Source organism: Haliotis rufescens, unplaced genomic scaffold, assembly GCF_023055435.1.
Source record: "Haliotis rufescens isolate VD_foot unplaced genomic scaffold, xgHalRufe1.0.p SCAF_7, whole genome shotgun sequence".
Lineage (NCBI taxonomy): Eukaryota > Metazoa > Mollusca > Gastropoda > Lepetellida > Haliotidae > Haliotis > Haliotis rufescens.
The window spans coordinates 21,402,751-21,426,570 of NW_025964361.1; the positions used below are offsets into that span (position 1 = coordinate 21,402,751).

Consider the following 23,820-nt stretch of genomic DNA (forward strand, 5'->3'; position numbering starts at 1 on the left):
TTTACAGACCGCCGTTAAACGACAAACAAACAAAGCATCATAAGTACGTATAGACCTGACCTGCCACGAGATGCTCAATAACCCCTCATCCAAGTAAACTGACTGATCCTCCCTTTTCTACCTTGCCACGTTTTAATTGAAGAATGTTGCATTTGTCGAGTCCGAAGGACATGCCGATATCATTAGAAAAGGCCTCGAAAAGCAGACTCTTTTTTTAAAATGTGGATCCTCCATTGGCAATTAGTTCAAGATTATCCATGTTAAGGGGGTGAGTAAGAGGTGTTTGGGATCTGTGCTGATAACCTTCCTCTTTGCTAAACAAAAGGCTCAAAGGATTTAGTGACAAACAGAAAAGCAAAGGACTAAAGGAATCACCCTGAAAAATTCCTCTTCTGAAAAAAATTGGTTCCAAAGTCACCACCTGCCCCTGAATACGTCTCAAATTAGGTTGACCAGCAATTCATTAAAAACTCGAGTAAAACAAGTAGTCACTCGGGAAGGTCAGTACATTCCAGCGATTTAAATATACATTCGTGGGATAAAGATAAGCTTTTCTGTAGTCTATCTGATACATTGAGAGGTTACGATGGTAGGTTTTAGCCTCTTCAAGGAATATTTTCTGAACTAGCAATTGAACCCCAACATCCCTTTCTGGCTCCTTTCTGCTCCATGTAGATATTGTCATTCGAAGCGTAGTACGATGACAAGAGATCTGTAAGACACCCTGTCAATATTTTGTACTGTGTGTTCAAACAAGTAATAGGGCGGAAGTTTTTAGGGTCAATCAGATCACCTTTCTTTGATAGAAGTATATGAAAACAGTTTCCAATACCGGTTTCGAATACCATCAGGCCCTGGCGCCGTATTAGATTTCGACTGTTTAGTTACATTTTTCAGGCAATCAGGTGTAATCGTGTACACAATCATTGTAATCCTCCACCCATGGTTCCTCGAGGTTACAGTAGCCGGGTATAGACCACAACAGTTTCTAAAACCTTTCACTGGAATCCATGGTGGGTTTTTTCTCATCAGTGTCATTGGTTGCATTTAATTGCCTGTAAAATTGTTTTTCATTTGGTTTGAACAATTTATTTTGTTTCAATGAAATGATTTTTCTTATCCCACTTTCATTTTCTCTCTGCGCAAACCTTTAATTTTGCCTCCAGAAAATCAAGAATTTAATTGAGAATATTCTCCTTGTTTGTCTTGTGTTTTGTTTTTATTTTTTTCCAATTTGATCTCTGGCGTCTTGACATAGATTATCCTGATGAACAATCAAGGACACATCTTTCCTTGTTTCATTAAGAAACCGGTTTTTCTTTGGATTATTTTGTTTATTACCCTTTTGTGGTTCATTTTCTTTGGAAACTGCATGGAATTCCTCCAGCGTTCGATAAGCAAAATCCAGTTAATGTCATGCAAAGAACAGCCCGCATTGAGAGTAACATAAACATTGTCATTTAATTTATTAAGTTGATTCTGTGGAAATGATTGGTTACTTTGTTTTATTCCCCTTCGTTTCTCAATCGGTAAATAGAAAAAAAGAAAATAATAATAAATATATTTAACCTAGTTACCTTGACTTTTGTTACACTGCAACCGAATTTTGGGGAAACAAGAACGGACATATGGAATATTGATATGGTTTAGAATTCCGTTGTGACATGTACCATAATTTCTTTCTTGTTTCCGTGTTTCACTTGACTTGCCTTTGCATGTGTTTGTGACGGATGCCACCAGTGAGGCAGGATACGCTCACCTTTTCGTGAACACCTGGTTTCATCACTTTTTGATAGTGGTTCATAAGCACATATAACATAGTTGGAATCGCGCAATGGGCTCTGCTTTTGGCAGAGATTTCTTATGATTCTGGAAAGGACTTTGTGTTTTTTTATTTATTTGAAATGTCATGCACATATTTTTAATTACAGCTGTGACGAGAGATGAAAACAACATTGCCCATGAGAAAACAACTACTTATCCCTGTAACCATGTTTTAAGGAAAGCAAATTGTTGCAAGTTACATTTGATGCTTAGCACAGTTAACATACTCATAGAATAACCCTGACATGGTTTATAATTACGTTATTCTTCTATAATGAAGAGAGCCCGGACATGTCACCACGGGTGTGAATAAATCTGAATGGCCACATACTATTTCTGACATAAATAATACTTGATATTATGCGATCATTTATTCTGTTTTCTGACATTCATTTGTATATATTGTTAATAGAAAAGTTAACTTTCCAAACATCTGAAACAGTAACCTTACTGGCAATCAACTTAACGAAAAGCTGCAAATAGAAAAAATACACACACACGAGGTTGAACGCAACACAAGGTTATATACTCACATACGTTTACTAAGCTATGGTCTATGCTCATAATGCAACTTCTAAACAAGACAGGGTAGGCTCGTCACAGATAGTGTAAACGGAGTCAACTGCAAAGCCAGCACTACTCTGCTTGTGTTAACGGCAGCGTTTATAGTGTTCGCGCCTCACCCGCCTTTGTAACGTCCTAATACATCAATATGTTTGTCGTAATTGAAACTCATGTTTGTCGTAATCTGAATAATACCGAAGCCTACGTGACAAAGTAAGCAACTCTTTATTGATTTTCGGCCATCACCATGTGTGGTTTCTCACGATTAAAGTTTTCTGTCTCTGCAAAATCAATTTGAATGGCTCCGACAGTCTCGCAACAGTGTCTAAAATTACATTTGTCTATATCAATACTGATCGAAGCCTGCGTATAAACAAACACATGTTCCCTTTCGAAAATGTGGTATATAGCTGTTGTCTTGGTGCTGTTCAAAATGGCAGAACCATGGTCTGGTCCATCCAAACTTTATCTCCGAAGATGTAATTATTAAGAAGTTTGTACTACATATTAAAGATGTGTTTGTTTTAATACCTTTTGCGTTATTATAATGGCAGCATGTTTGTTGACTGTTGTTTTATGACTAACATTTACGAAAAAGGGAAATAGATATGAAAGATTACCCGAGACGCCTTGCATATACATAACGTAAGTTATTGGACATGTTGATAAGTCCTTGACAACCACTGTCCAGATGTACATTTCCATAAATTATACATTAATATGCTACGGAGGGAAAGTACATGATAGACAGTTTGGCCAAAGTTGAAACACATGTTTCATTTGACATTTTAATCCGTATGTCGGTAGTTAAAAGACAGTATTCGTAAAACAAGCTAAATATTCAAGATAAGAAGATGACATGTAGGAACCCCGCGAACGGGTGAATTCACACCCTTGTCTGTGTCATTCCAACAGTGACAATATGCAATTGTTGCAAGCGACTGTAGCATGTATGCGCCGGACGTTTTAATCGCCTAAACATCTGCCACATTGCACATTCGGATCAAGGGCAGAAAGGTATGTTTCTAATAGACCGTATAAATGTAGCCAATTTTAACACAAATTACAATGATTATGATATATTGTGTGCGGGCGGGATGGTTGTTTTAAACCAAAATCAAATATTTATAAGCTGTATCAAGAGTGTTTGTAGGTATTAGAATTTGTACTAGGTCCACCAGTGGTTGATAGCACGATCAAAGTGTTTACTATTTTTTGGACTACACATAGAATTGGACTACAAATACGAAAACGTCATATTTTCCCCATATTACGTTTTTTCGATGGTCTTGCGACATGTGGAACAGGGTACGTTCACCTTTTCGAAAACTCTTGTATCATCACTACTTGATAGTCATGCATAAACATCAGCTCAGAATATAGGCGAAATCGTAAAAGCGTCCCTATTACGCTGAAAAAAAGCCTCGTTGGTGGACATTGGACCAGGCCTACTTGCTTCCCGAATCGCAAAATAATAAACATCTAAGATGTACATCATCTCGGGCTTTACAAGAATAAACGATTTACAGTGTCATACCATTCACTGAGTGTAACATCTCTAGTTGCAATGTTTAAACCACCCACATTGTAGGGAGACCAATGAGGATGCTAAGCTTCTTGATGTAAAAACTTGAACGCATTAACATTCAAAATGTTTCATTGATTTTCAAGACAAGACATCAGTAATGTATTTCTCGCAGCGTCTCACCGGAATAGTTAACTCAGGTGAAGTGAGCAAACCAAAAGTTGTTCTGTCAAGTCGCATGAAGATGCTGCTCCTCATATTGTTGTTTACGTGTGTGAAAGGTAAGGTTACTTTCATATATGGGTATTGCAGTGGGTATATTGTTAGTATACTGTAACTACATCGGGAAAAAGTAAGCAAGCTGTTACACAAATTATCTCAGTTAATAAATGACTCAATGTAGTAGTGTGTAATTGATAAGTGGTTGGGTTGCATAACTTGCAAACTATATCCCTTGAAACTGATTTTCTATTCAGTTTCAAGGGATATAGTTTGCAAGTAATTCAGTCACGTTTGATGATGTTTCTGCTTGTCACACACCATTTCTTTATTGTATTTCCAGAATACATTTGTGTACAATGTTGGGTGTATGTTTTCGTACACATAGGATGAATTCATGAATGTTCGTATCAATGTGATATGCACGTACTGCATAGCAGGACAATAACAGGACAATGTGCTGCCTAATCCTTTTAGAAGCAAGTAGCAACACATTATGGCACACACGAAGGTTGACTAAGAACTTCTGAGCCCCAGTACGTTCGCGATAGTGTCGTGAATGTATCGTGAAAATGGCTAGAAAATGGCCAGATAATACCGCGAAACTGGCTAGAAAATGGCCAGATAATACCGCGAAACTGGCTAGAAAATGCCCCGAAAGAGCCGCGTAAATCATGTGAAATATCGAGTGAGTGGCGCTAAAGTGGAGAGATAGTAGCGCGATTGCTGAGCAATTGTCGCGCTATAGTGACGCCCTTTTGGCGTTATAGTTACTCGAAAATGTCCCGAAAGTACGTACATATAGGACACACAAATGATCATTTCCCCACAACATCCTTTCAATGATAACCCATTTCCATCTGTAACGCCGTTCGCAGTGGTGTCTGAAGACACTGATTGTGCTTGAATTCTAGTTTCACGCTAATTATGGTCTTCGGTTTATCTAATTCCTACACACGAAGAACTGAATACATATGTGTGCTTAAATTTGATTTATGTTATGCAGATGATGCAGTTTCTTTTGCCATGAATGTTTAAGTGGTGAATGTTCATTCTTTGTCTCTGAATGTGAAATGCTCCCTCCTGTGTGCTGTCACGATACGCCTTATCAAGCATCACGTCAGGTTATTGAGACATTCAAACATGCCTTTCCTTAATACCATGTACACACGTATACGATTCCACATTCAGACATACTTTCTCTTATTTTGTCGAAATGAGTGGAAAAACTGCCTCTACAAATTCCTCTCCAATTTTATTTCTAACAAGACCATGCACATTAGCTTTCAACATTGAAAGAGAAAACAGTAATTAAAAAGCGGAAGTGGCAGTGGAATGTCACGGTTTAATAGGAACTGTCGCGATACATGTAACAAAAGCAGAAACAAAGTCCAAATGACAGAAAGGTGTTAAAAGATTAATTCAAATCAATTTCGCAGGAAAGATCCATGTAATCCATAATAATACTCCTTGTTAAGTGTGTATTGATGCTCCGCTATCAAACGTGAGCCATGGTCGATCAATATTGTCGTAATATGTAAATATTGATGCAGGAGGAATTAAGTAATAGTGAAATCTTTTGTTATGAACATTACATGCTGGCATTGAGTATTAGCCATAAAACTTTTGTCAAAAAAAGACAAGTGTTTCAGTACAATGAGCAGGGATATGTGACCTATCGAAAATTTACAAACTTGAGGAATGTGCAGTTATCAAGTACTTAGAGACAAGGGGTTAAATGCCACAAGCCATCCATTTTTATGTGAGTAAAATACTAGTATGACCCTTCCCTTGCCACTGTAAAGAGGGGGGATGCAGAGCTCAAGCGTGGAAAGGAGAGCCTTGAAGACGAGCCCGTACTCGAAAGTGTGTGATTTCAGCAACACTAGAGTTCCACGATTTGATGAAGACCTGCTGGCGAATGACCGAGCGTCACATTGCTAGCTCTGTAGCATTTCCCAGCACATTCCATTACCACAGAAACTTTGACAATGAAGAAAATATCACCTCGCTGTGTCCCAAAGCTTCTAATATCTGATTAGGCACAACAGGTCTCGTAATAGTCGAGCTCTGTATGAAGCTGATCCGAAAGGCTTCTTGCAACGATTTGTGACTGGTGATAAAACCCGGAGTCACCACTATCGAAATTGTGGAACTTTTGACCCCCATCACCATCACCATCACCGCCACCAAGGGAAGGCAAAGATTGTCCCCTCAGCTGGGACGGTTATGGACTCATGTTATCATGGTGAACATGTCATCTTTCAAATGGTCAGACAATAAATGGAGCATAATACTTTTAATTACTGGATGTAATTAAGACTAAAGCACGTGGGATTGTGAGAAAAGGTTTGTTCTTCAGCGTCAGTGCACACATCAGTCATTGCCATGACACAGAGGCCGCCACCATGGTCTAATGGTAGCGTCTCCCCGGAGAACGGAAGGTTCGGGGTTCGATCCCCGGCCGCGTCATACCTAAAGACGTTAAAAGATGGAACTTGTGCTCGGCATTAAGGGCCAAAGCAAGGATTGGTCAGAGTCAGTATACTGTGTCTAAGTGGGGAATTCATGTTAAACTGCGGCATGGCTATCTCTGTGGGCTAGCACTATAAAATCGACATTAGTCCGGACTAGAACAAGCAACCACATACACATCAAAATGTCGAGTTAAAAGTTAAAATAAAGCCTTTTGGGGTACCACGAGGTTACGATTTTCTTTATAAAAACTTGAACTGATTACATTTTAGGGCTATTTTTTAAACAGTTTCACCTTGGTAATCAATATGTTGAAGTATGTACGACGAACAATAACTAGAAAGTAGTCTGTTGCAGAGTTCTATTTTCACCATTGATTAATCTTGTGTTTACCCTGCATCCTACTTATCGCATGTTTACATGAAACGGAAGGTAACTTAGAGAACGTTCTTAGTCGATCCTGATGCTGTTACTCACACGTGAGTTTTCGAATGGACATATTTTTACCTTATAGATTATAGTGAATGGATCTTGTGTAAAGTTTGTGAACAAATCAAATCATGTGTGTGTGATGTTGCGTAAAGTAGTATACGTCATGATGAAGATGTTGAGATAAAGACAAGAATTTGTGAGCTATTACACAAGAGTATATAAACTTCATAAAAAAGCATAATGCTCCGTCAACACTGAAAATTGAACAGTAAAATAAAAGTCGAAAGGTAAGTCCTGCCAAGAAATCGGTGACACCGGTGATGTCTTTTGGGAAATATTTACTCAACAACGGTCACATGATCCCTTTCAACTATATATAAATAATCTATAGTTTTCGTCTTGCTCAAAGTCGAGTGCGTTTGAGAATTGTTGACCATTCACATGATCTCTGTAAGACGTCACGATGAGGAGAGTGTGCCTGCTCCTGTGTACCTGTGCCTATATCAGTGGTAAGACACACACCTTCGATGTTTCTCCAAAGGTGGAAAGTACCTTTGTGTTCTGGGATGTAAGCCTACTATTTTGTTTGTATATGTGTCTGTCATTCAATGATATGTCTGTTTATGATTGAGGGGCACGGGTGGCCCAGTCGTCTAAGGCGCCGCGATTCGCTGTGCAGAGTTGCGTCCCTTGGGCACGCCAGAAACCTATGATTGTGGGTTCGAATCCCGGTTCGTTCCGATTATGTTTCTAGGTTTGTCAGCACCATACCCGTGCTCGTGGGTTTCACCGAAGTGGTAAACGTCTCAGACCTGCATCACTTCGGGCTTTACCTCCATCATTAAGCTGACACGCCGCGATATAACTGGAATAATGTTGAAAGCGGCGTTAAACCAAACTCACTCACTCACTCACTGTTTATGATTGAATGAATCTTCGGTATACACACACCATTGTGTTATATATATATTACCACGACCAGCTGTCATCAAAATGAAAGTGAAATACAAAAGGTATATACTGTCACATACTGCATAGACACAACGAAAATGTGACTGCAGGTTTAATACGGGTAGGGAATTGGTTTGGGCGTTCTTTCAAGATCCTTCAAGCTCTAACTCTAATGTAATAGAACAGGACCTCCCTGTTGGCGAATGTCCTTTCACATGTGAGTACACGAACGCGCTTAAGTTTGGTGTGTACGACTTCTTTATGGGTAGACTGCATTAACAGTGGGGTAGAATATTGTTTATTTACTTAATTGTAATTGGTAAAAAACTTGATGTCAAATGTCTAAATAACGTATCATATGTACCGATTTTGTTTTCAATCCCCTTGGTCATTCGTTATATTTATTTATGAAGAGAGATTCCACAGTGTTATATGATATCTAATGTTGGCGATGCAGTATCTGTCTGTCTGTCTGTCTGTCTATCAGGATAGAGGTGGTATGTTTATTGGGATGGGGCAGCTTTCTGGGAGCCGTCCTCTGGAGTGCACTTTCCCTGATACCTCTTTCAACACATCAAGTAGTGCAGGCATATGGCTGACACGTCCCTCAGGTAAAGAAAGAGGAGAGCCAGACACGTGAATGTCGACCTTGAAAATATTATCTCAGATGTCAAAAACGATTTCCATCACACCCGTCTTATAGATTACTAACAGGGACGTCGTTTCTAAAGCATCAGATATTTCTGCTTTAGTTACAAACCCAAGGCAACATTCAGTGTGTAATGTTGTTTTATTTTTTCAGTGACTGATATCCCACAATGAAACAACTCTGTAACAAGTTACTAACGAAACGTTTTCTTTACATTATGCCACCACAGCTTCTCGACTGATCGTCGACTTTCCTGTGAACACAGGTATCAATTCATCCACACATCAGTATGGTGTTGAAGTTAAAGACTGCACTCAAATGGTATACGGTGTTAAAGTGTGTCATGATGGTCTCATGGCACTGGACAATATGAAGGACACTGATGGTTACACGATATCGCTAGGTCGATTTTTTGGGCAAAAATCGTCGATACGAACGTGCCGAAGTTGCAAACAGCATCTGATTAACACGCCTATGATTCTGGACTGTAACGAAACAAGGTAGGTAGAATGTCAGTTGATTCGTCTGTTAATATAACGATCGAACCTCAGGAAAAAACACAGTAGTTCTGGGGCTGGGCAAAACGTTCTATGCCCAACTAATAAAACCAACAATTGTGAAAGTATTATTTATTATATCTTTCAACATCATCTCCCTACATTTCTATACACTTATCCTGCCGATAGTGAAGCTTTTCAATTCCAGTCAGGAAGAGGTCATCGTTGTCGTCATAGCGCTTTCCGCGAAGGTGTTCTTTCAGTTAAGGAAACAGGTGGAAACTACTTGATGCCAGGTCTGGCGAGTATGCAGGGTGGGAAACAGCCTTTGCTAGTCGAGAGGTATAAGAAGAGGCATTGTCATGAAAATTCACGTGGAACTCAAGCAGTCAGCATTCCTTGCCGCTTTTCCTTGATAGAATCTCTCAGGCGATGAGGAAAATCAGTATAGTAGGAACCGGTAATCATCTTTTGACTTTCTAAGTAATCCACAAGGATCACACCCTTTGCATCCCAGAATACAGTGGCTATAACTTTCTTCACTGATCTTAAAGACTTGAATATCTTTAGTGTCGGAGAAGTTTAATAGAGCCATTCCATGGATTAAAGTTTTTACTCGGAATAATACCAGTAGACTTATGTTTCATCACCCATTACTAGTCTCTTCTTGAATTTGACGAAATCATCCTCAATTAGCTCAAGATTTTCTCTGTCAATGTCAGTTCTTTTTTCCTGAAGATCAGAATTTTGGCACGCAACGAGCTGATATCTTATTCATCTGTAAATGTTCATAATTAATAGTTTCTGCTGGAAGTTGAGGGACGTCCAGATAGACCTAGGGTCATCATTAAGGCTGGTTCTCCAAGCTTTAAACATTTAACAGTGAAAGGCTAGGGCACTTATCCCCACACACTTGTGATATACGGTCATGCATTTCTTAGGGAGTACTTTTCTCTATAGTCAAAAACTTGATTGCTGCTCGGTACTTGTTCTTTTCCATTTCTGTGTCCATTTAGACCCCTCTCACGTTCAATTGGTTGTCACTAACATACATATGCAATGAGTTACTCACACAATGTACTACATTGACTAGTTACCTTTGTTGTGGCCCATAGGTGAAGGTTAGTCAGACTTAGAACTTTGTGACCAGCCCTCGTCGTCGTCGTCGTCGTCGTAGTAGTAGTAGTAGTAGTAGTAGTAGTAGTGGTGGTGGTGGTAGTACACATGCCTTTCAGAAACAGTAGAATAAGTTATTTGACTAATGACATGAATTCATTAATTTTCAATTAAAAAAATTATTTACAGTACACCATCTTAAATACGAACTTTACATTATCAATTATTTGCCAATTTTTGTTTTATTCTAATGTCCACAGGTATTTCTGGGTAAAGTGGGGAAATGGTCGCTTTGCTGTTGGCCAAGGTAAATCAGTTGGTCACGAGGTCATGTTTGACGTTATCGATCCAGTTCCAATTGAAGCAAGCCGTGTGACACTGTGGAAATGGAACGCCCATATGGCAACTACGTTTGTATTCGGTCAGTGGTTCCTCATGATTTTGTTTTCACAGCTGTTACTCACATTCTGCCGAATGCAATATTATCACAATGAAATTGTAATCAATTACATGTTAAGTTGAAACAGAACAGTGATGGAACTGCAGGTTAATTGTTTCTTGGACGCTGCACACACGCTGTGAGAGAGCTTTTGTTTTGGACACATGACTTGTAGATATTGAAACGAAGTGGGCATAAAATCAACAATATATAAATGCATCCGCATGACTATAAACGAAGGAAATAACGATGCAAATGCTTGAGGTTGAGACTAACTTTAATTTGATTATATAACGAGGGTGCTCTGTTTTGGTCTTTTTTATTCAGGCGATGACGGGAATGCTAAATTCAGACTGGTGGCAGAAGATGGTAAGTTTACTGCAGACGGAATGATTGAGGAAAAGACAACGCATGAGGCACTGTGTAGCCTCATGTGCCACCAACATGCAGACTGTGGGATGTTCAGCTACAACAAAGGCCTGCAGAAGTGTGCTCTCTTCAGCCGGATGATGTCATCATTTGATGTGATATCATACAGTGGCTGGAAATCATGGCGAATGATGTACTGTGACTAAATGCTCTTAAAAGAACAGCGTCACAGAAGTGTCTGAATATTGAACATTATATGCGATTTATTCTATTGTATCAGCTGTCAAAACAATTGAACCGCAATATCTATTTACACAATACGTGTCAGCTGGAAGTCTGTTGCTTGTCGTAAGAGTAAACAAGATAGGATCGGATGGCCAATGACTAGATTGATGGCGTGCCATCCTACATCAACAAATTTGCTCTTAAGATCAACTTCTGACCCTGACACTAGATTATTATGAATAGAATCACATAAGACGCACATATTATTATTATTATTAGGGCTCCAAGCCGAAAGGCTGTAGAGCCCTATTGTAATCGTTCGATTAATTATTATTTATTATTATTATTTATTATTCCGCCGATTTTTGTACCAGACATGGAAAATAACCACTTGCCTGATTGTGTTCAAATTTGTATGTGTATGTGGACCGTTGGGTACTAGTGCCTGCCAAAAACCCAAGGCCGTAGGCCAAAAGTCCTAGGGCAGATAACTGAAAAACAAGTATTTTTTGACGATATATTTTGCTCTGCTGCTCCACAACCGTGTGTCCGTTTACTTTCAAACCTTGCATGTATCTGCTGCTTCACTTCTTTGATATTTTTTGTTCTTTGACTTTGGTCATTGGTCACGTGGTTTGGCAGCCATATTGGAATCAAGGTTTTGACAGGGTTTTTTGGGCACCTGTCTTCAAATACTATCTCCTCTGAATCCACTGCATGAAATGATTTCAAACTTTCTGAGAATTGTCTCCATACAGAACACAACAAATTACCACAGCCGTTTTTCGATATCTTTTTTAGTTGCGGCTTTATTGGATTTTGAATTTGATATTTTTTTTCGCCGAAATTGTACTTTAAAGATCATATGTTGTAAGGTTCTCCACAGAAACTATTGAAAGTTTGCATGAAGTTTTGATACTATATGTACCTCATTTTTTCCTGGGTTGCATACTGAAAGCACCACCGCTTGGTGGTATTACTTGATTTTAGTAAAAAATATTGAGTACAAATTGACTTGAGTACAAATACTGAAGGAAGCGCCTCATAAATCTACTATAAAGCCCCATTCACTGGCTTTGCAGATACTCAAGCGTTCTCCACAGTCTTATTCAATATTATGTGTACTACCCTTGACGACCAGAGTTAGAATTGGCCTTTTTCAACCGATGCTTGTCTTAAGAGGCAACTATGCTTGTCACAGGAGGCGACTAATCGGATCGGGTGGTCAGACTTGCTGACTTGATTCTTCATTTCTCAATTGCCAATTGCTACGGTACCTTATTTTTGACGGCGTTGTTAAAAGCGGATTAGAATATGGGAAACTGTGGTACACGCCAATTTGGTAGCGGCAATGTCCTGCAAACGGTGACTATCTTTTGACGGAGTTGGTACAACCAAACCATGTGCGGATTCGAACATGGTCGAAGTCAAACTTGGGTTAAGAATACACTGGGACACATGTCATGATGTCTCTAACAATCGGTTTATTACATTTAACGGCATTGGTACAACCAAACCATTTGGGGATTCGAACATGGTCGAAGTCAAACATGGGTTAAGAACACACTGGGACACGTGTGGTGATGTCTCACAAGCGGTTCATTACATTTGATGGAGTTGGTACAAGCAAACCATATGCGGATTTGAACATGGTCGAAGTCAAACATGGGTTAAGAACACACTAGAACACGTTTGGTGATGTCTCGCAAGCGGTTCCTTACATTTGATGGCGTTGGTACAAGCAAACCATTTGAGGATTCGAACATGGTCGAAGTTTGAAATTGGTTAAAACATCCTGGGACACCCAGGCACATGTCAATTTAGTAGTGGTGATGTCTCACAAGAGGTTCCTTACATTTGACGGCGTTGGTACAGGTAAACCCTTTGAGGATTCGAATATGAACGAGGTCGGAAACAAGTTTAGCACTTTATCTCAGCAATGCGACAGGAACCCGGGGCCCGGACAAACGCAGAACGCTAATCCGTTTGACTGGAGCCCAATTGACATTTATCGTTTGATTTAATATTATTATTATTCCGCCGAATTTTGTACCAGAGCTAGCAAAATAACCACTGGCTCGATTTTGTTCAAGTTTTGTATGTATATGAAGACCGTTAGGTACTAGTGCCCGCCAAAAACCCAAGGCCGTAGGCCCAAAGGCCAAGGGCAGATAACTAAAAATCAAGACTTTTTTAAAGATGTATTTCGCCCTATTGCTCCACAACCGCTTATCCGATTACTTTGAAAACTTGCATGTATCTGCTGCTTGAGCTGCTTGACATTTTTTGTTCTTTTACTTTGGTCATTGGTCACATGGTTTGGCAGCCATATTAGATTCAAGGTTTTCACAGTGTCTTTTGGGTACCTGTGTTCAAACGCAAACAACTCCGAGTTCACTGCATGAAATGCTTCCAAATTTTCTGAGAATTGTCTCAACACACAACACAGCAAACTCTAATAGCCGTTTTTGGATATCTGTTTTAGTTGCGGTTGTATTGGATTTTGATTTTGATAAAAAAAATTACCGAAATTTTACTTTAACGATCCTTTCTTGTTAGCTTGTTGACAGAAACTATTGCAAGTTTACATGAAGTTAGTGTATCATATGCATCTTTTTTCTGTTCTTGGGTGCATGGAAAAAGTAACAACACTTGGTGGTAATATTTGATTAAAATTTGGGACACCCCTGGAACACGCCAATGTCCTGCAAACGGCGACTATCTTTTGACAGAGTTGGTACAAACAAACCCTTTGAGGATTCGAACATGTTTGATGTCAGAAATGGGTTTAGAACAGACTTAGCACACGCCAATTTCGTAGCGGCAATACCCTGCAAGTTGTGCCTACATGTGACGGATTTGGTACAAGGAAACCCTTTAAGGATTCGAACTTGGACGTTTGTGCACAGTGTAACTTGGAGCCCGCCATTGCTGCTTTGCAGCTATATTTATTATTATTATTATTATTATTATTATTATTATTATTATTATTATTAGGGGCGGTCGGGTAGCCTAGTGGTTAAAGCGTTCGCTCGTCACGCCGAAGACCCGGGTTCGGTTCTCGACATGGGTACAATGTGTGAAGCCCATTTCTGGTGTGCCCTGCCGCGATATTGCTGGAATCTTGCTAAAAGCGGCGTAAAATCATACTCACATTATTATTATTATTACTATTATTATTATTATTATTATTATTTACAGATTAAAATAACAAATGCAGCAAAGAGGGTTTGGGTGATCCTGGCACAGTCAGGCTGGTTAGGCTCATCATCAGCCCAGGTCCCTTGCCCCACTACACGCAGCCCAGACAGCGAATGGGACTTCTCCCAGGAAACGCGGCCTAGTCAAACCCACCCAGAACTTTTCGGAGAATGTGAAGACTCCCCAACACTGCAGCCTTCTGCATTACCCAGATTGTCAGAAGGGCTGTATTTCTGGTAGCAAACCCGGGTACTCTCCCAATGTCAGTCAACAAATTGGGAGGTACCAAACCTAAGGCACCGAGAACAATGGGGAGTCGGACAACTTGGTACTTTGGATGCAAGCGTGACATTTCGAAAGCGAGGTCCGCATATTTGCCATGTTTTTCCTCAGTCTTGTCAATCACATTAGTGTCAAATGGGACAGAAATTTCAATGACATAAATGATTTCATTGGATTTATCAAACAGGACAAGATCAGGTTTGTTGTCCCGGATACGTCTGAGGCTGTACATGTGCCTATTCCAAAGAATTTTGTATTTATCATTTTTCATGACCACAAGCATGGCGAAGACGGTAATAAAATCATGCCGTTTTAGATACTGTGTTTGTGCCAAAGCTGGACATCCACTGACAATGTGTTGGACAGTCTAATTAAATTATGACATAATCTACATTTCATATTTACATTTTGATACAAAATCACACATTGACGGTTTCGAGTGGGAAGTGACTGGTCCTGAGCAGCAAACAGAAAACCTTCTGTTTCACTCTTCAGGCCAGACGACTTCATCCAAGTGAAGGATCCTCTGCAGGATTGCTGACCAACTCAACACACGGCACATAAACTCGATGCAGTGGTCGTTCAGAAAGCCTCTCCTTTAAAAAAAAATTGAGTCTGGGCCGACTTGATATGGCACTTTGCTTGGTTGACACTCATTTCTGTACCGTCCAGCAGTACAGAACCACAACAAAATCAACACCGACATGGAAATTATGTCCCACATTCTTGGCTCGTTTAAGAAAACCGTGGAATGCCTTGTTTTCATCATGAGTCCTGACATGCTTCACAAGAGGATCATCAGACAAATAAATGTGTGCAAAAGTGCACAAAACAAATCTATCACGAAGAGCCCCAATGTTAATCAAACCACATCCTCCCATAATGATTGGTAAATATAAGCGATTGAGGGAAGAGCGAGGGTGGTGGGATCTATTGTGTCTGCCATGATTCTTCGTGTGAGAGTGTCAATACCCTGAATTTCTTGTTTCGTCCAATCAACAACACCAAAAGAATATGAAAGGACGGGCACATAAGTATTTGTGGCTTTGACTTTGTTGCGAGCGTTCAGATTTGTTACTATTATTACTACTACTACTACTACTACTACTACTACTACTACTACTACTACTACATTTAATCGCGCCAATTGCTATGAAGCTCCAGACAATTGACCTACAATTTCACATACCTTCTTTGAAAGTCATAAACATATATATGGGTCACATCAATTTCATTTATGGTTTTCTGTATTTTTGGTGAAGCAAATGTATATCTATTGAAAGACAATGTACAAACAGCCGTTTAATAGCAGATTGCGAATGCTTAAAAGCGAATGATTAATTAGTATAACGCTCGTGTAATAAATTCAGGAAGAGACATCCATGCACTTAAACGAAAACTGGGAAAGATATACATGTTGTATAGCCTCCCTGCAAATATCCGACTGCGACGATGGATAAAATACATATAATCTTTATTACAAGTAATGGCAATTAGTTACAGAAGGCACTATGACCAATATTTTCCCTGGGCGGAGACCCGCTCTATCACTTGCACATAGCTAGGAAGTCGGATGTGCTTCTCGAGACATGGAGAACCTCTTTATAAAAGTTATCAGGAACATGTACAATGTTCCGCCCCTAAATCAAATTAGGCAACATAATGCATCAAATACCTCTTTAATTTGAGTTTACGATTATTAGATGTAATTGTTACTTATATAAGAATGGATGTGGGTGAGTGAGTTGTGTTTAACGCCGCTTTTAACAGTATTCCAGTTATATCGCGGCGTGTCAGCTTAATGTGGGAGGAAAGGCCGAAGTGATGCAGGTCTGAGACGTTTACCAATTCGGTGAAACCCACGAGCACAGGTATGGTGCTGACAAACCAAGAAACATAATTCGAGGGAACCGGGATTCGAACCCACAATGCCAAGGGATGCAACTCTGCACAGCGAATCGCGGCGCCTTAGACGACTGGGCCACCCGTGCCCCCAGAATGGATAAGAACTTAAAAATGTTTTATATGGAAATACAAATTAAACCGAAGATAGTAATTTACGACCAGAAACGAGACATGTTTTATCTTATGAAATTGGTAGCTTTGGAATATACCTCTGACACACTAGTTATAAACTAGTGACGTACAAGTGATGCACTAGTTAGACATCTATAGACTGCTATATAATTATTTATCTGTAAACCTTTGAAATGTCTAATAGTATGTAAACGTATCTGTTCATCTATAGGACTCTTTTTTTTATTACCACTAATCTTTTGCTAAGTCTGTTTATTAAACTATTCTGTACAATGTATGATGTAATTTATACAGGAGAGAGATATCTATATTGGGGAAACTTTGTTTATAAATCCCCATCCAATGTACATACGATTGTAGAAATATATACTGTTTAAGTTTCATAATTTCAAATACATTATCCCCAAACAACATTCTAGTCTATAACATTTTATGTTAATGTTTCCATATAAAAACAATACAAATTGGATTTTACACATCTAGTCCGAATGCATGTATACACTCCCCGACATATAAGCTTATGAAGTTGTCATGTAGGCCTACACTTTTTAAATTTTGGATAACGCCCAGAAATTGTCAATACTAATTTTTAAAAGCTCTAAATATTTCAAAGGCAGCAACACTGGCATTACAAGTGCAGAAAGTTTTATGAAATTAATTTAAGACATTATAGTGACATTCATGCTCCCCAATGACACAGCCCTTAAATTCGACTTCCTAGCTATGGAAACTGTCCAACATTCAATTTTGGAAAATCTTTAAATAGCAACAGGCACCAGTGCTCAATGTGATCAGTAAGTGTATGGAGTTTCGTGAGGCTAGATTGATAAGTGTTCGAGATATGAAAATAAATGACCACAGACGGACGGACGGACGGACAGACAGACTGACGACTGACGACGATATATCCCCCGACAGGCAAGTCTAACATGTTTTCTGTATATTAATGATAATCATCATGATCAACATAATCATCACCAACAGCACCTTCATCTCCATGTTATTGTTTTTGCTTTGACAAATACAGGCAGTAAGTGCAGTGAACGTTGGCATATATCGTAGCCGGCGACAATATATGACGTAACACGGTATTTGCAGTTAGGGCCTGATGACGTCGTGTGGTGTTTCACATGGTGCACATCTTGCTCAATTCTACAGTTATGAGTACTTTCAGTATGTACGGACGTCAGTTTCGTCTCTTTTTGTGACAATTTGTTCTCGAAGGGTTAGTGTGTCATAACAGACAGATAGTTGCATCTGAGGGGATTAATAAGAATGCTAAAGTATTTGGGACAAACACTGGATCAATAGCAGAGTAGAAGGTGGCAGCTATTATTTGAAAAATGACACAGGTGCTTTTGTTTTAGGGTCTGTGAAAAGAATTTGTGACAAGTAAGAATAATCATGGGTTATATTGGGAGAAGAACACTCTTGAAGACATTTATTACAGACAATATAAAATCGAAAATGTATAGCAGATACCTTCAATCCAACATGGCTGCCAAACCAGATCACGATTGACAAAGATGGATTAATCATAACTCCAGTCGGTTTCAATTTGTAATGAACAAACCATCGCTCATTTACCAATGAAAGGTTATTCAACTGGATTATATTGAGTTGACGTGGTGATGTTCAGAGTCCAGTACCAACCAGACAGAATCTGTTCATCGAAGGTTCTCAAATCCCATACTCAAACCAGTTATGATCCTGTGTTTTTCAGCACAATACCCGTCTTGGTAGATTCAACTATGGCTATAAACGTCTAAGACCTACAGCACTTTGTGCCTTTCTCCGACATCAAGCTGACACGTCGTGCTATCACTGAAGGACATTCCAGAGCTGCATTAAACCCAAACTCACTCACTCACTACTCAGTATCAATGTAAAAGTTTAGTAACCATGTCATTAAGTGACATTTTGAAGTAGATACATATTTTAATCACCTAAATTCCGATATCTCGAGGCCATGCGTTACCAGAAGCGCTTTGTGAGTGAGTGAGCCTTTAGCAAAATTCCAGCTACGAGTATATTAAGGCGGGGACACCAGAAATAAGCTTCAAGCACTGTTCACATGTGGGAATTTAATTTGAGTATTTCTTTGAGACAGGGGGTTATTGAATACTGTATAGAATGCATGTGTTACTCCTTCAACATGAACGTTTTGTTTCACCTGTAATGAAACCCGAGTCCGCGGTGACAGGGAACGATGCTCCGCAATATATGGTCAGGTTGTGTAATTTAAAGAACAAATGAAGTAGAAATGTTGCAACATGATTTAATAACATGTATTTCAAATGACAATGACATTAATTATATGACATAAAGCTTCATTCCTGAACATATACAGTCCTAGCAACTGAATATTACCCAAACCATGAATATTCATCATGCTTACATTTCGAAAACTGACAAAACAAGATCTGACTCGGGAAGGGAAACAGAGACGATGCAAAACCCAAACATAATGTGGATGGTCATAAGTAACAGTTCTGTGTCAGTCTGGACGCAGATCACACATCACTGGATATGGACAACTCGAATTGTTCGTCATCTTCATGTTCATCAGGAACGAGAGGTGCCCGGATGGTCATCAAGCCGCCATTTAGAACACTTTTCAGTTCAGACTCGGCCACATTTTCGGGAACATGTATTCGCCGTGTTAGTTTCTCAACCTCGAAGAAATCGTCGCCATCTACTTCACGCTCTGCCTCAACGATCAGTATGCCCTCTTTGAATCGTACCCGTATGTTATTTGGTTGGTAGTCAGAAAGGTCAATTTGAACTTTAAACTCTGGATTGACGCCGGTGGCTTCAGTTATTACGACGTCAGGTTTGATTGCGACAGAACCTGTGTCGTCAGCAAACGTATCCCCTTTACGTTTGCTTCCTTCTCTCCCACACACTGAAGTCTCCTGAGCTCTGTCTGCTGATCCCGGCTTCTCCACAGGCAGTAATCTCTCTCCGCCATCTTCGGCCACTTTCTTGTCAGGCCGATCTGCAGCACATACGCGTGACTCTTCCGTCCCTGTTGGTCTCTCGCCATCACATTCAGCGGTGTTTTCAGTATCAGCCACTTGCTTGTCGGACGTCTTTCTCTCGGTAGACTCATCTCTGGTGTTTCTTGTCCCCTCAAAGGCTAAATGCTTCTCAACAATCACTTCCCCATTAACAAACCTGCACACGATTCCCGTGTTGTCAGCATCGGGAGGCAGCGGGAGTGATCTTTTGACCCGGAAGGAGGCGTTTGGATGATTCCGCTGCCCACAGACGGTAACTGTTTCCTCGGTCACCTTCACCTTGATCTCATCAGGATTAAACCCCCGAAAATCCAGAATAGCAAGCGTTTCCGACTTCGTCACTTTAGGTTGTTTACGCATTATGGGGCATTCTTCTGACCTTTCTCTGCGTTTCTTCAAGCACGATATCTGTGTGGATGAATCGGTATGTGAACCAAAGGGTCGATAATGTAAGCGAAACTTTCCACCTCTGGTCCTAGGTTCCCATGGCGACTGAATCCTGGGTTTAAGCATCTCCTGAAAACCACTATGCTTGCCAATCCCATGTTGGCAGCCAGGTTTTCGGGGTATATATCCCCGACGCCGAAGCCCGGCATTCTCAGACATGTGGACTGGAACGATTTGAATGAACATGATGTGTCAGAGTCAACCTGAGTAGTCTTACGATATACTCTGTAATATGTGTAGATATATATGAGGTCAGTGTGGCTGAAGTGGCTCAGTATTCGACTGACCAGTGAATAACAAGTGGTCAAATCCCCGGTCTTATATACCTATAGTACACTGAGCTAGAAACTGACGGATCTTTCCAGATTTTGCGACAACGTGCTTTTGTTTATTGAACTGCGTATCACGTGATCAGGTCTAAATATAGCTGGGCTTACCGGCTGCATAACATGTCACTGATTGTCCGGGAACATTCCAGTGTGTTGCTCTCAGATAAATGCGGAAATGATAACATGCTATGCTAAATAGTGACGTAAATATTAACTTTAATATAGAGTGACCTGATTGCATACTATTTGTCAGCAGTGGCTGCATGACAACGAAGCCAGCAAAGGGTATTCCCCACAGCCGTGGACAGGCTATCGCGCAAACACTACGTCTATTATTAGCAACAGTATTATTTCCCTTAATCTTATTGGCTGGTCTGAAAGTTATGGCACATTCGAGGTCATTCTCCACCAGGTAGGATATATAAACACTTGTACTAGTTGTCGGTTGCATCAGAAAAGCTTGGCGTGAAAGGGAGAAACAGATCTAGCAAACCCACTGGTCGTACGTTTCGAACTGTGCTGACCGTCAGTGAAAATGCTGCGACAAATTGTGCCACGGATTTGTCGACAACTGCGCAATAATCACATTGCTTGTGTCCGCGGCTACAGGAGAGATCTCCCCATTCGATTTCCGTGGTCCAGATCAAATTCACCATGGGATTCATTCTTCTCGGATATGCGTCCATTCTTCCGATCCAGCATCGAAGACCACTTTCGTGACAAGAACAAGACAATGGATGAGATGATGAGACGCATGGCGTCCAACAGGCCAATGTTCCACAACCGCTCGACACCCGGTCAGACCATCACCAGGACAGAGTCCGCAGAGGTAGGTTAATTGGAGCATTCAATTGATTTAAGGCTTTATTTCATTCCATTTATTATCTATTTATTCCATTATTTATCATCCAGTTCAATCAGGTTCATGTTTGGAGTAGTTGTCTAATACATCGAGGAACTGAGAAGTGATCGACATAATGGGAAACAAAATGCTTGTGATGTCATCTTAGTCAGGTTACTTCCTTCAAGCTGTGATTGAAATGTTGGAGCATATCAATCCATTAATTGTTATGATTTCCTGATGCGTTGAATCAGAATTACCGTCAATTGGACGATTAGTACGTACCAGTGTTAGTTTCCGGAGTAGAAGTCGTACTATTACAGCCAGTGCACATTTATCATTATCATAACGTTATCATTTGCAATATTCTTATCTGAAACTTTGCTGCATCCACCTGACAGCTTTGTCCCTGGTTACAGGTCAAGTACGACAAGAACAGGTTCGAGGTGAAGGTCGACGTCCAGCAGTATGAGGTGGAGCACCTGAAGGTCAGCCAGCTGGAGAACAGGCTGGTCATCTCGGGCAAACACGAGGCCAGGGCAGATGACCACGGATTTGTCAGCAGGGAATTTACACGGGAGTTTCTCCTACCCGAGGTATGTCTCACTTCAGGTAAACTCTACGGCTATATATATATATATAGAGAGAGAGAGAGAGAGAGAGAGAATAAAGAATTACTTTTAAGCTTTACTTTCAAAGTATGAAGCGTATTCGTGCGTTATATATTCGCACATCCAAGATGAAGTAGCCATTCACCAGACAATGTGTTAAATACAGAGTTGGAAACGCGAATGAAGGGAGACAACTCGGTTAGCCCTATTCTCAGTCAGCATGAGCGCCTGATGCAACTCAATAAGATAGTTACATGTCGCAGTGGGTGGGATTCTTCTAGAGTAATACTGTTGTGATATTATAAACAATGACGACATGTTCTAAGCAAAAGTGAATGACATGTTTGTACAAATAGAAATTGAGAGAGTACTGCCGCGATGAATATGGCAGCTGAATACTAGTGGCCTGTAGACTAGTCTTGAGAAGCTAAATATCTAATACCGGGTACATCATTTTCGCATATAATGTGAATATCAAGGACGCTATCGGTCATGAATTACATAACGTTCCGATTGAAATCGCTTTATTATTATTTAAATATCGTGTGATTCAAAAATCATCATCAAAACGAATATTAATGACATTTTAGTCTTAATAGGAACCGTTATTTGTGATGTATTATATTATTTCTAACTATATACAACTTGAATGACTCAGTGTGAGTGTTTGGTATGTAAAAGAACAGGACTGCATAGAACAATGACATAAATATCCCACCTGACAATTGGGTCTTTCTAAGGAATCAAACATTTTTTTCCAGAACGTTGACACAGAAAGTATGACGTCACGACTAACAGAAGACGGTTTCCTGCTGATAGAGGCCAAGATGAAAGGAGCAGAGGACAGCACGGAGAGAGTGATAGAAATACAGAAGGAAGGGACGAATAAGGAGGGAGAGAAGAAGACAGATTGAAAAACCAATGAAAGTGGCAGCTGTGACATGGAGTGACAGAGGGAGATGATGGATGCAAGATGAGATGTTTTATTGGATGTACACATTAATATGAATCTTTACGAATTTGTTGTGAAAACGTAAACAAATAATTTTGCCGTTGTCATTTCACACATAGTTTTCTTAATTCCGTTTCAGAAACATTTATGCGACATGTTATAGTTCAAATAGAAGTAAGTTCTTCAGGGGATTTGTGAGTATCATAAAACAATGGCTGTACTTTCTTTTATTTCAAACCTGAAAATGAAGTTGCGAAATTGAAGAATAAAACAAGTGTATCCCTATAGTTTGAAGCATTATTTGTATATGCCCTTCGATTCTTACAATAGGACATTGTCAACTTATTGGATTATGTGGTTTGGTTCGAATATATGTCGAGACTGATCAATGTTCACACTGTTGATCAAAGGTTTATACAATTCTGATTCAACTTCATGTTAGGCACCGTCATCGATATGCTGGACAACGCGGTGAGCCGCGTAATTTCTTGGTCATTCACTCACTTACCGGTATTGTGTTATGGTGACGTATTTCCCGTAGATTCACTCTGAATTCACCCTGTTTCTAGGTCCGTCAGCACCACACCCGTGCTCGTTGGTTTCACCATAGGGGTAAACCTCTAATATCTTAATCACTACGGGCTCTCCCTCCCCGTGATATTGCTGGAAATTTGCTAAAGGTCCAGACAGCGCTTCTGATAACGCATGGCTTCGAGATATTGGAATCATGGGGAAAACAAAACCTGTATTTACTTTATTAACATCGGCGTAAACCCACCCACTTAACTAACATCAAGATTATCACGAACATTTAG

General features: G+C 40.0%; 1 protein-coding gene across 1 annotated transcript; it reads left to right on the plus strand.

Moving 5' to 3' along the window:
- Window positions 1-20,969: 20,969 nt before the first annotated feature.
- LOC124139833 (alpha-crystallin A chain-like) lies at window positions 20,970-23,292 on the plus strand. Its single transcript, XM_046507205.2, has 3 exons — window positions 20,970-21,430; window positions 21,862-22,038; window positions 22,815-23,292. The coding sequence occupies exons 1-3, from the start codon at window positions 21,137-21,139 to the stop codon at window positions 22,965-22,967; spliced, it is 624 nt and encodes a 207-aa protein (XP_046363161.2). The 5' UTR covers window positions 20,970-21,136; the 3' UTR covers window positions 22,968-23,292.
- Window positions 23,293-23,820: the final 528 nt, after the last annotated feature.

Bases quoted from the DNA above. Each gene is read 5' to 3' on its own strand.
- LOC124139833 (XM_046507205.2), top strand. From the start codon at position 21,137: ATGCTGCGACAAATTGTGCCACGGATTTGTCGACAACTGCGCAATAAT. The intron at 21,431-21,861 runs GTAGGTTAATTG...CCCTGGTTACAG, and splicing joins CCAGGACAGAGTCCGCAGAG to GTCAAGTACGACAAGAACAG. The intron at 22,039-22,814 runs GTATGTCTCACT...ATTTTTTTCCAG, and splicing joins GGGAGTTTCTCCTACCCGAG to AACGTTGACACAGAAAGTAT.